At 31.4% G+C, this 12,379-nt stretch overlaps 1 protein-coding gene across 2 annotated transcripts in view; it reads left to right on the top strand.

The window, feature by feature from the left end:
* The window catches only part of LOC129980931 (uncharacterized), a 259,342-nt gene that overhangs the window by 203,944 nt on the left and 43,019 nt on the right, over positions 1-12,379 (top strand). For both annotated transcript variants that reach the window (XM_056091431.1, XM_056091432.1), the window contains exon 7: positions 8,790-9,045. In XM_056091431.1, coding sequence (XP_055947406.1) covers positions 8,790-9,045 — 256 coding nt within the window. The remainder of the gene's footprint in view (positions 1-8,789; positions 9,046-12,379) is intronic.

Here is a 12,379-nt window from a genome sequence, read left to right as displayed (position 1 = left end):
CACGAATCTATATAATAAACGACTTTTTTTACTTTGTAAAGATTAAAAAATAAATATGATGAACATTTTATTTTTATCACTCCGTATAAAAAGGATCTTCATATAAAAATCTTTAAGTAAATCAATGCAAAATGTGCCACGAAAGTACGTATAAAGTATCAGATCATTAACTGAAATAAAATCGTATGACTGACAAAAATCATTGAAAAATATAGTTAAACTATTTATGTGTAAAAACATCAATTCATTTTGACCCAACCAATTAAGTCAGTACAAATTTTTTAAGATGTGAATTTGTACAGTTAGATTAACATTTCATTTTAAAACTACACAGGAACTCTTTTTAAATAACTCTTCAAAAAAAAAAAAAAGAAAGAAAAAGAAAAAAAAAAGAGAAAGAAAGAAAGAAAAGCTCAAATTGCTTCACTACACTTCCACGCAGACTGAAGGACATTTGATTCTCCACAGATTTAATAGATTTCAGGTCTTTATTTTCAAAGGAATAGAATGCCGAACCCACATTATTCAATTCCAATGCTGGTACTTCTTACTAAGAAAATGTAGCATCATAGAAGAAGTGGGAAATTTTATACTTCATTAAGTAAAATAAAAACACGAATGCAACTGTGTTGATACAGCCATAAAAAATTCAATTATCAAGACGCTAAACACAATACTGCGTTCCATGAAATCTATTATAGTGTTGTAATGTGTACGATATTTTAATTTTTCTTCCTCATAATCTTCAAAGTGTAAAATTTTAATCTTCTCTGGTATTTCATTTAATAACTTCAGGGTTCTAATTAATGCTCATAATCGAATAAAAAATTATTAAAACATTTGTTCAACAGGGCACATAATGCTCATTTAAGGAAATATAAAGAATCATTTTAATTTCCAAGGTCTTTTTGACCTCGAATTAATTGCTTATAGATAAGGTGCTGGTCTTAGATATTTGTCCGCATCTTTAGAGAAAGGGTATTATTTTCTTGAAAAGTTTTAAGAACGCGTAAACATGCGGGTACATTGTTTGAGCAACAAAAACAATGAGGGGGAGAGAAATTTTCCCCGCATGGCAACGATTTAATTAGTTGTAAATGGCGAGTTATAATGGTACTTGATATTGTTCTTAAGTTTGGTAATATTTATATTCTAAAAGCAGTCTTTGAAATAGGGCATTTGAAAATATTCTTGATTTTACTTAATTAGACTTAAATCCCGATTTGGAGCAATGCAAGACCCATCAGATCTTCATTAGAGTGTAAGTTACGAATCTAAAAACAGAATACTAATGAATACTCTATGATTTTAATATTTGCAGTAACGAACCGTCATTGGCGACCAGCTGATTCACTGGATATTGATTTTGTTTAATTCCAGTTGAACCTCTCGTTTATAATTTGATGCTCATAATTCTCCTCCAAAAACATTTTTAAATATCAAATTGTGACAGATATTATTGTTTTTTATTTTAATTATTTTTGCTAGTGCAGTTTATTGTGTACTCGAATTTTCCTAATGAAGACTAGTCCCATAATATCATGGTGCCAATAAAAACTGAGTAATCTTTTTCAATTTGTACGTTGTCTTTTTGGGTAATGTTATTTCGCAGTCTGATTTCTAATGTAAACTGTTCAGATATTTAGCAGAATTTTTCTTCCTTCTCTTTCAACTATGGGGAAAAAATCATTTGTTTTCATATTTGAAGAAACGATGTAAATAGTTTATAATAAAATCTATTTTTGAAGATTATGCTTAAAAATATTTTTTAATGTCAAAATTCTGGAGTGAGGATTGAATGATATTCAAATGGGATTCAGTGAAAAGAAATTAAAAATTTTAGAACTCTGCAAGAATCAAATTTATACTCTAATATTTTCAAAAATTAAGGCAAAAAAAAAACTTCAATATAATCCTTAAAGATATATGCAAATCATTAAATATTTTCTAAGTACATATCAAATTTCAATACTGAATGATTCTACTTTTTATCCTTATTTTTTATGGGCGTTTTTTCATTCATCGAGCATTTTATTGCATAACTTAGATTTAGTTACTTCCGAATTAAATCCTTGATATTAATTAATACTTTATGCTCAAATGTTTGGTAAAATGACAATAAATTACAAAAGTGTTTTATACAATGAACATGACTGGGCAAAGCTTCTAAAATAGTAGTATTACATGTCTATAAAAATTTGAATTTTAAAAATACTTTTGTTGATGTAGTCATTGTAACTAAGATTTAATTGAAATTTTCACAACCTACAATCCAACTCATTAATTGTTCGCTAAAGGCAGCTGGTTTTATAATAATAGTGATCTAATTATTTATTTGTGAAAATTTTCTCAAATTTTTCTCTCGTGTAGCTTTCACAAATAAGAACGATTGTATTCATTAACCATTCAAGCTTATTAAAAAAACAATACATTTCCCAAATATTTCACGCTTACTTTACCAAAAGATAGTTTGTATAGATGATCTTAAAAAAACTGTATACGGAAATTAAATATTTCCCTTCTTAATTATGAATCAATTTTTAAATTCTACCTTGAAGAAAAAAAGATTAAAGTAAACGATAAGAATGTTGCAATAATTAGAAATTCTCTTAAGAATATATTCTAACCAGCTTTTATGCTCCGAATAAGATGTAAGTTTTAAACATTTCGTTAATCTTTCTTCAGCGAACTGTGAAGGCTTTACCAATGATAGATTTAGTAAATTGTTGTAGCTTTGGATTAAAAAGAAACATGTTTCTAAATTCTTTTATTTTGTTTTTGGAAGTAAATTAGATATAACCAAAACAATTAAGTAGGATAAAGTTGAAATTTACGGGTGAAAAGAGATTGTTTATTGTTATTATCCTTTTGTTTGTATTATTTTGTGAAATATCTGAGTAAATGAAGTGTAAAATTTCCATTCTTTGGGAAAATATTAATGAATTTTTCTTTTAATTTGTGTGAATCATGTTATAAAAATATTATTACTTTGCATCTTTGTCAGCTATTTCTCTCTATATATAATACTGACGTGCGTGGCACAGAAATCGAGCTTATTATTAATTATCGAATGGCAACAGCTAAATATCAACAACACATCATACGAATTTCAGAGTGCTTTATTCTTTGAATATTTTTACAGCCGTATTGAATGAAATGCTAAAATTAATGGAGTTGTAAAATATTATTAGAAGTGTTCTGAAGATAGTTCGCCATGTCACCAAAGAGGACATTCAGTCAGAAGAAAGAAGATATAAATGAAATCAAGAAGTAGGTTTCAAACAAAAAAATTTAATCAATCAAGAACAAAAGTAGGCTTAACCGTTGTCGGATAAGTATTCATGGTAAGACTTAAGCTTAATGTATGGTTTCTCGCCAATCATGTTAAGCCTGTCGTCCAAAAACTCTCTAAAAGTCTGCAATCCTGGGCGTATACAAGGAATGCTAACAAACGACTTTTAAAGTTGCAATCAAAAATTATATTTTATTATATAAAAAGTTCTTTTTGTTTTATCTTGAGACTAAAAAAATGACCTTTTTAATGATTACCTTTTTCCATTTTCATACAGTTTTTCATTTAACTTTCATAACATTTTTTATTTAAATTTGATGCACTGTCAGAAATAATGATTTTACGGTATTCAAACTCTCCATCAAAACATTTGAGCGCGTGTTTTTGCTAATCATACAATCCGTAGTAAGATTTTCATTTCTGCATTTTTTTTTTCAAAAATTATACGCTTTGTAATTTGTAATAAATTGTTTTAATTGAATTAATGTGTTTTAGTTGTATTAAATAATAGGTGAAATGTTTTTTAAAGAAATGCATCTCATATTAATAATTTAACAGCCTAATAAATTAATAATCTGGGCGAACAAACTGGTCGCGAAAAGCGGCTAGTTATTTATATTGATTCATAAACTAATTAATGGACTGCTTAAAAAATAAGAAGTAAATGCTATTTTCAACGACTCATATGTAGTTTTTAATTCTTCTTTTTATAAATAAACTTTATAATCTAACTTTAAATCTTCAAATAAATTCAGTCCTGAAACCGAAGAGGCTCAAAAAGATTGATTGTTAACCTAAAATCATAAAAAAAAAAATCATTCTAAGCTATAAAAAATTAGGGACACGTGAAAAGACTAGGAATTTTTTAAAACAATAATTTAATTTTTATTTATTTTGTAACATGGAGTAGCACAAATATAAACCTTTTATGTGACATTTTTTTCTGAAATTTGTGATTTGATGCATTGTTTGTTTTTCATTCTTCACATTTTTACATTCCAGCGAAGAGCCATTTAGGAACCATCATAGAATGAACTCTTCTAAATAATTATAATGAAATGCAGATAATGTTAGCGATAAAAACCACCGACTGTGTTTTTCTCTTGACTTTCTCACCTATCTCCATTATATGGTCATTTTGTGTTTATTTTCGTCATATTGTACTGAGAATCCAGTATCCCAGCGTTAGCTTTAAACATGATGAGCCCCTGAACTGTTTGGGACATAGGGCCCTTTATAAGCCCTTTTAAGTAGTACATTGGGTCCTTCTATCTCACATTTACTTGACAACGACGACAATTTTGGCCACAAAGTGGGTGTCTAGGTATATTGAATGGACCACATGAGCTACAAGCAAGATCAGTTATAGTGCTATTTGGCGGAAAACAATGCTACTACCATTCTTATCTCGAAAACGTAACAAGATACAGGGGAAAACATTAATTACAAAATTGTAAAGCAACATTGATTTAGTAAAGAAGGACACATTTAAAACAATAAAGTTAAGAACAAAACGTGTAAAACGCGCATTTTTTGGTCGCGATTTCCAACATTGTTCAAAAGATGATCTTTTGTCATGTTGTTGCGAGTTGTTACGTCACAGGTTGGAAAACCAAGAATACTATTTCCCTATCTAGTTAGTTCCTCGGGGGGGGGCATCTCGAAATGAAGATGAGATGCTTCCGGCATGGTGGTTGGATCTCGCCACCCTAGAGGGTACGTACTTCCTTCGGGGAGGGTTGTACCGTAGCCGGTGATGGCCCTTAGGATTCAACCACAGTTCCCGCCAGTGTTGCTGTTGTGGCGGTCCGGTCATTCAGCCTTATGGTTTAAATCCGTGTGCCTTCGTGGCGGGTCGGAATGTCAGTTGGTTGACTTACCTATGTAGTTAATCATGAAATTCATTCCGAAATAGTGACATGTCCGTTCACAATAATAATAATGAACCATCTGCATTCTATTAGAATATTTCGAAAAAAAATTGTCTTTGCACTGTATTATCAAGCTTTATTTCGAATAAAAAATGATAATAAAGAACAAAACTTTCACTTAGTTTTAAAAGTTTTTTTTTTAACTATTAAAGTGTTAAACTTTTCTCATTGAAAATTTATACGTTAAAATTGATTTTTTTTTAGTTAAAAAAATTCGGACCCTATAAAGGCTACGTCCCACTAACTTGGATATTTTTGTTGGTCTTTTGAGGTGAATGGATTTAATGAACCGCAAGAAATTCACTTGCAATTTTCTTTTATTAGTTGAAGTTCCTTTTATTGTTGTTTCAAGCCGTGGATAGGCCAAAAGATAGAGCAAACAATTCCTTTATTTTCTTTAGGAATTCTTTCTAGTGTTATGCTGGAAAGTTATTTTCTGTTAGTGCAGTTTCCTATTTAAAACTTAATGTTTTCTATCGACCATTTGATGTTTCTTTTTCACTTCATTACTGAAATGAATAGTCGATTAAATTTCCATTTGAAATATTACATTGCATTAATATTTGTGCAATATTACTTCATTTTACTTCAAAATTTATCTTAACGCAGTTTCAAGATTTTGAAGCTTTTTTTTTTTCAATTCTATATAATATATATTAATTTTTTTAAATCTTTTTACGTTTTTGAAATTTTTGATTAGATTTTTATTCAGTTATTAAGTCACATTTAAAATTTACTGTAAAATTCGTTTACAGATTTTTATAAAGCATGTTTGGCAACATTTCAGCGGAACTATTAATTTCAGAACTGACATCAATGCATGTTTTCTATAATTATTTTCTATAGCTAAAATTCTTTAATAAAATTCAGAATATACTTTATTGAATTCCTTTTAATAAACCGAATTTAAATTTATTAAAATATCAAGCTTCAGGAAAGTTTTTCGATAGAATGTTCAATTTAAAATAAGCTTATTGATAATTAATTAGTATTTCGACAAAAGGGGCAAAAATTCTTTTGAAGAAATTTAACGCAGACGATAGTGTTTTTTTTTCTGACATATTTTCAAGCACCAGAATTATTCCATGAAACTCGAAATATTTATATTTAATTTCATATATTAAGCTTATTTAAATTTATTATGACATTTGGGTTTCAGGTTAAATCTATGATACGTGGATTGAATATTCTTTAAAAATTTTAACAAAGGATTTTAAATAATTTTGCGAAATATATAATATATATTTTTAAAATCTTTCGCAGCAGATGATAGTGTTTTTATTTTATGTGTCGTTTTCAATTGTTGAAATGATTTCATGAAATCGCACTTAATTAAAAGAAATTTCAAGTTGTCTGTGTGTATAACGAAGGATCAGTAATCCTGAAAAAGAATTTTATTGAAAAGAAATTTATCTTTTACTTCATTTTTATTTTTGGTAATGTGACTAGGCTTCAAATTTAGAATTGTAAAAGAAATGTTAAAGATAATCCACATTTCTTTCATTTCTAGGGTAAATAAAAATATAAATTTGATTCCATTTGTATGGTTTATCATTATAAATAGCAAACATTAATATCGTCTATCTAAGGCAGCGTCTATTTTCTTTTCTATGTTAATGATTCAAATCTTGTGTTATTTTTACTGCATCAGTTCATGTTGACTCGAAACGGATCACGCCAGCTTAATTTTGAATTCATTACATATTTTGTCGAATGTAAAAGAGTCAGACGCCACAATATTGCAAAATATAGCAATTACCTGACATGCGCAGTTACATTTGACATACTCCTATAATTTCACGGTAATTAATTACATTATTTTATGATATGAATAATGTTACAAATATTAAAAGCAAGACTGAGGTTATACATACAGTATCTGCACAGTTTTGAACAAAATACTTCTTTCAATTTTTCTTTTTCTAAATCGAATGCGGCTGGAACAAAATTTGTTTAAAATTAATTATAATTATTGTATTGTTTCTTGGTGTTCTATTGATATAAAGGTAATTTTAATATACAGGTATTCGCTGTAACTGTGGCCTAATTCTTAAAAACTAAAACGCTAGAGATATGTATATAATTCCAGTTGATAAAATGACGCAAAAATTTATTATGTCAATAAATGTACTGTTGAAAAATTACGAAGTCTAAACTCTTATACAATCCTCAAATTCTATCGATCATAGTAAGTAAAATATTTTTGAAGTGCCAATATTAAAAAAAAGAAATGTTCCTGTTTTTCGTAACCAGAACTGAATGAATTTTGAAGCTTTGAATTCCTGATTTTCTAAACCAATCACCCAGCTCCTTCAGCAGGGCTACTGTTCGATTGGCAAATCTTTCTCTGGATAGCCATTGGAATGATCTAATATAACGATATTCGAAACTTCACAACTCGATCGGTTTTAGTTACAAAAAAGTGGATTTTTTTTAATGTTATTGTATCAAGAAAATTTGACTAAATATGACTAATAGGAGGAGAGCTTTTAACCTTCCAGCTGCTTATCTCACGATTTCCGCGTATTGTTAATCAGTCCATTTCTATTGCATTCCTCGTTTTTAGCAGTTTAGAATGTTTGTCTTTACGATTAGAGATTTTCATTACATCATATTATTATCATGTAACATATGGCAACAGTTCGCTGTTTAAAAAAATATTTGAACTTATTTGCAAACGTCACATCTAAATACAGATTTTAAAAAGTTGAGCAGTTAGAGGGTTGTTGTTGATGATGATGATATCATGTCCGCGTTACCACGGAAAAGGGGTGCAGTAGATTCTGAGAGTAAAGACCCTTGAGCATTCGAGGGCAGAAGTCTGTCTTCTAGCTCATATGAAGATGACACTCACATTCTCATTAGCACAACCTCTTTTTATAGTTGGGGCTCTTTCACACACCTAAACAGATAGAACGCTGGCGTCCTTGCATAGGGGTAGTGCATCTTCCCCGTGATCTGGGCGTCCCGGGTTCGAATCCCGGTTCATGTATGGTTGTTCTTCATCTGTGTTCTGTCTGTGAGATTTGTGAATGTGCCCCCTGTAAAAAGGGGTTGCGCAAGCGAATGTGTGAGTTTCATCTGCATATGGGTTAGAAGATAGACTTCTGCCCTCGGGTGCTCAGGGGTCTTTACCCTCAGAAGCTACTGCACCCCCTTTCCGTGTTAACGCGGACACGACATCATCATCAATAGATAGAACACAGGGTGAAGAACAACCATGCTCGAACCCGGGGCGCCAGATCACAGGAAAGACGCACTACCCCTAGGCCAGGACGCCGGCTGTCGAAGGGTTCAAACTATAATTCGCAAATTTTTCCAAAATACATTTACTGATTTAAACAGCATAAAATGTAGTTTTTTGCATCCATTAGAGAATTTTTTCGAACTGAAACTATAAACTTAACCCTAATAATATCGAAATTAGTTATTAAGCCATGATTAAAAAGCCATATATTTTTTATTGTATATTGAAGCCTAAAACTTGATCACTATCAGGTCACCAAATGATTACCCTACCTTTTGTATTTGTTTGTCGTTTGTTAATTCTTGGCATTTTCTTACAGGTCCTTGCCGAAGTCGTGCATGATATGGATTGGGAACGAGTGGCCATCCTGCACGCCGACGACGAATACAGCATTTTCGTCACCAAAGTGTTCAGCCAGATAGCGAAGACGGGCTACCCCTGCATCTCGAGCATCCGGTCCTTGCCGATATCTCGGGACGAGAAAAGGGAGAAGAATATTGATCCGAAATCTTACCACAGGATGCTGACTTCTTTCGTCTCCAAGTTAACAGATAAAACAGGAGTCCTTGTCATTGGTAAATAAAGAAAAAGTAAAATAATATAAATACTAAATTTTTAATAAATTCGAAATGTAATAATAAATAATTTTAATAAATAAAGTAATAATTATATAATATTTTTTTTAATAATTTCTATAAATATTTTTGATTAGTTAATTTCAAAAAGTATTTGAAAATTTAAGATGCAGTAGGGTTGGATGATACTGTATGTACAAAACTGATGCTGACTATGAGTACCAGGTTTTCAGTACCCTGCTGAGTTGCTGATCAGCTCAATCAGTTTATGCTCAATTGACCACATTTACTCTTAATCAATTAGTACTATATTATTATCGTACAGAGTATTAGTCAATACAACTTAGATTACTGTTCTGCCTCGGTGACGCTAAGAATACGAGTGTTGTTTTTCTTAACTGTGTGTAAATATATTTCATCATCCAATATTAATGCCCTCTACCCTTAGTAAGGTGCACATACCACTGAAAAATACCCGCCTTTTCTTATGTTAACTGTATCAGGTTCTTATATTAACTGTATGGTATCGAGTATTAGGTCAGTATAGCCTAGATTATTATTTTGCCTCGGTGATGCTATGAGCATAGGTTATATCTTTCTTAACTACACATATTTCATTCCCAAATATTTCTTCCCTTTCCCCATATAAGAGGGCTCAAACTATTAAAAAGTTCCCGCCTTTTTTTATATATTAACTATATTAGCAGTACTCTTCCTTTCCTCTTATTACCCACCAGTCAATCACTATCAAAACCAAGGCCACCGGCACATAGTCATTAATATCATCTCCTAAGAAGCGATATCCAATTTGGAATCATATTCACATGAGTATCAACTATTAGTCTCAGCAGAAGTACGAAAATCGAGTACCCACCGAATAACCGGCTTGATTGGGTCGGGAAAAAAATAGGTTACCAATAGTTTCCACTACAAAAGTATCAGGTACAATCGCGTATCGGTATCAGTATCAATTTCTACCTGGTACAGAAAAATCGTGTATTAATCCAACACAAGTAAAATTAATAAACAAGTTAAAGAATCGATACACACCCGGTACCCGTCCTCATTGTGGTGGAAAAAAGAATTGGTTACCAGCAGTTATAAGTACAAAAATATCTGAGTATCAGTATCTGTTTCCACCTGACACAGCAAAATTGTGTATTAATCCAACACAATTAATAATTAATTAACAAGTACAAGAATAGATAACCATCGATACCGGCTTCTTTGCGCGGGGAAAGAATAGATTGCCAATAGTTTCAAGTACCAAAATATCAGGTACAATCGAGTACCAGTTTCAGCTTCCACCTGATACAGCAAAATCGTTTATTAATCAAACTCTATAATGCAGTTCATATTTAACTTGTAGAAATCACTTTTAAGCGAGAAATACTTTATGGCTTTTTAAATGAGTACTTTTCATTCAATAAAATTCTTGAATGAAATTAAGACACTTCAAAATCATTCGCACATGATGACTGTGGACACAAAATTAAAACATATTTATCTAGAAAAAACGATTTAGAAATACAAGAAATATTTGGCAATTATAGTTGTGTTTCCAAATTAACTAAAATAAATACGAATAATGTTTATTAAAAGTTCAAGGTATCGAATCCGAGAAAAATTTGATTTAACAACGAATTCCAATTAAAAACGTCTGAATCAGCCAATTTGCCCTCACTTTGTTGCAACCTAGAATTCCTACTTGCATATTTTTCATCTCTCAAGAACAAAATCAGAAGTTAACTTGTGAGCAACTCAACCCAACTTTATGAAAAGACTTCAAAATATGCGCAAGATTTATTGCAAAATAAAGAAGACATGAAATACTTAAGGAATACTTCATGTATTCTCCGTCGGCTCGCGCTAAATTAAATATGAGTGATTAAGATTAATTAAAACTTGCTTTATTCGCTCCCGTCGGCCTCAAATGCTCCCTCACAGGAGGCAAGAACTTTTGACATTAATTGGTTTAGAAAATAGAACTTCCTCAGAAGCCCATTTGCGCTGTAAAAGCGGAGTTCCATGATTATTCTTTGAATAAAACAGACCATTTTTAAGATGGCGTTATTTATCGTCGTAACAAACGTCAGAAGACTTGATAAAATGAGATTTCTGCATTCTAATTTAATAAACGCATTTCAAAAAACGGGAGAAATTAAAAAACTTTTAATTTTTTTAAAAATTGAAGGGTTGAACCGGAGTTTAACTCCCTTCTTCGCCAAGTTATAACGCGCCAAAGCTGGCAATCTTTATTATGCACTATAATTGAACATCTGCTCCTTTGCTTTTGAACATTTCGCAAGACCGTTGTTGGCGATTTTTAAAAATTGCGCCAAGCAGGGGGTTAAACTCCGGTCGTACCAATTAAAGTACTTAATAAGTTTACTGCTCTTATATATCAGTTCTTTTTATTTTCTCTTATGTGACTGACACTAAGTTTTATTATCGTCAAAAACTTCGACCTCGAGATTTTGACAAATAATCACATTTTAGGTCTCCTTAAGACCAAAAAATTATTTTTTGGTAGTATGTCTATCTGTGATACGATATTTCAAAATTCCTTTGGACTGGATGAATGAAATTTGGTTTGTGGCCTGTATGCCAAATTTACAGATTTCTATCAAACGAAATTCAATCACAAGAATTTTTTCTGTCCGTGTATAAGTTAATAAGATTACAAAATTTGAAGAGTTAAGTGGATAAATTTAATAATTTAACAGTTAGAATGTAGATCCTTATCAAGTTTTGAACGTAAGGGGTTGTCGTGCTGAGAATGTGCATCCACCTAAACGCGGTAATTCAAGAACAATGAGATAGAATTTGGTATATGATTTTGAGACTAAAATTGTTGTTTTGTTCTAAATTTCTGTTTCAGTAAGGCGTTTAAAACGCATACTTGATTTCACTATACTATTAAGCACTCTTCACTATATTATGAATACAAAACCCTCAATGCCCTCTGAAAATGAATACTGGTGAGAAATATATGATGAATGTTTGAGATGATGAAAATAAATACATATCAGTCCGGCCAACTTTCCTCCTGATGTGGGAATTTAGAGAGGGAGTAAGATGCCAGCGCAGATATCGCCCTTGTCACCTCACCGTGGCACAAAATTATTTAGTCTGTCCCAAAAGCACTCTTCAGTATACTATGAAGCACAAAACGCTCATATGCAGGGCCCCGAAAATAAATACCGAAGAGTCGCCATTTAAGTGGGTTTAGTGCTAGCCATATCCATCTTTCCTCTAACGGAAGTGGCCGCGGTGGCCTGGTGGTAAGATCTCGGCTTGTGAGCCGTAGGGTTTCAGGTTCGAGACCCGATTC

Source organism: Argiope bruennichi, chromosome 8, assembly GCF_947563725.1.
Source record: "Argiope bruennichi chromosome 8, qqArgBrue1.1, whole genome shotgun sequence".
Classification (NCBI taxonomy): domain Eukaryota; kingdom Metazoa; phylum Arthropoda; class Arachnida; order Araneae; family Araneidae; genus Argiope; species Argiope bruennichi.
The sequence above is the reverse complement of the archived record's forward strand: the minus strand, read 5'-3'. Positions and strand labels throughout refer to the sequence as shown.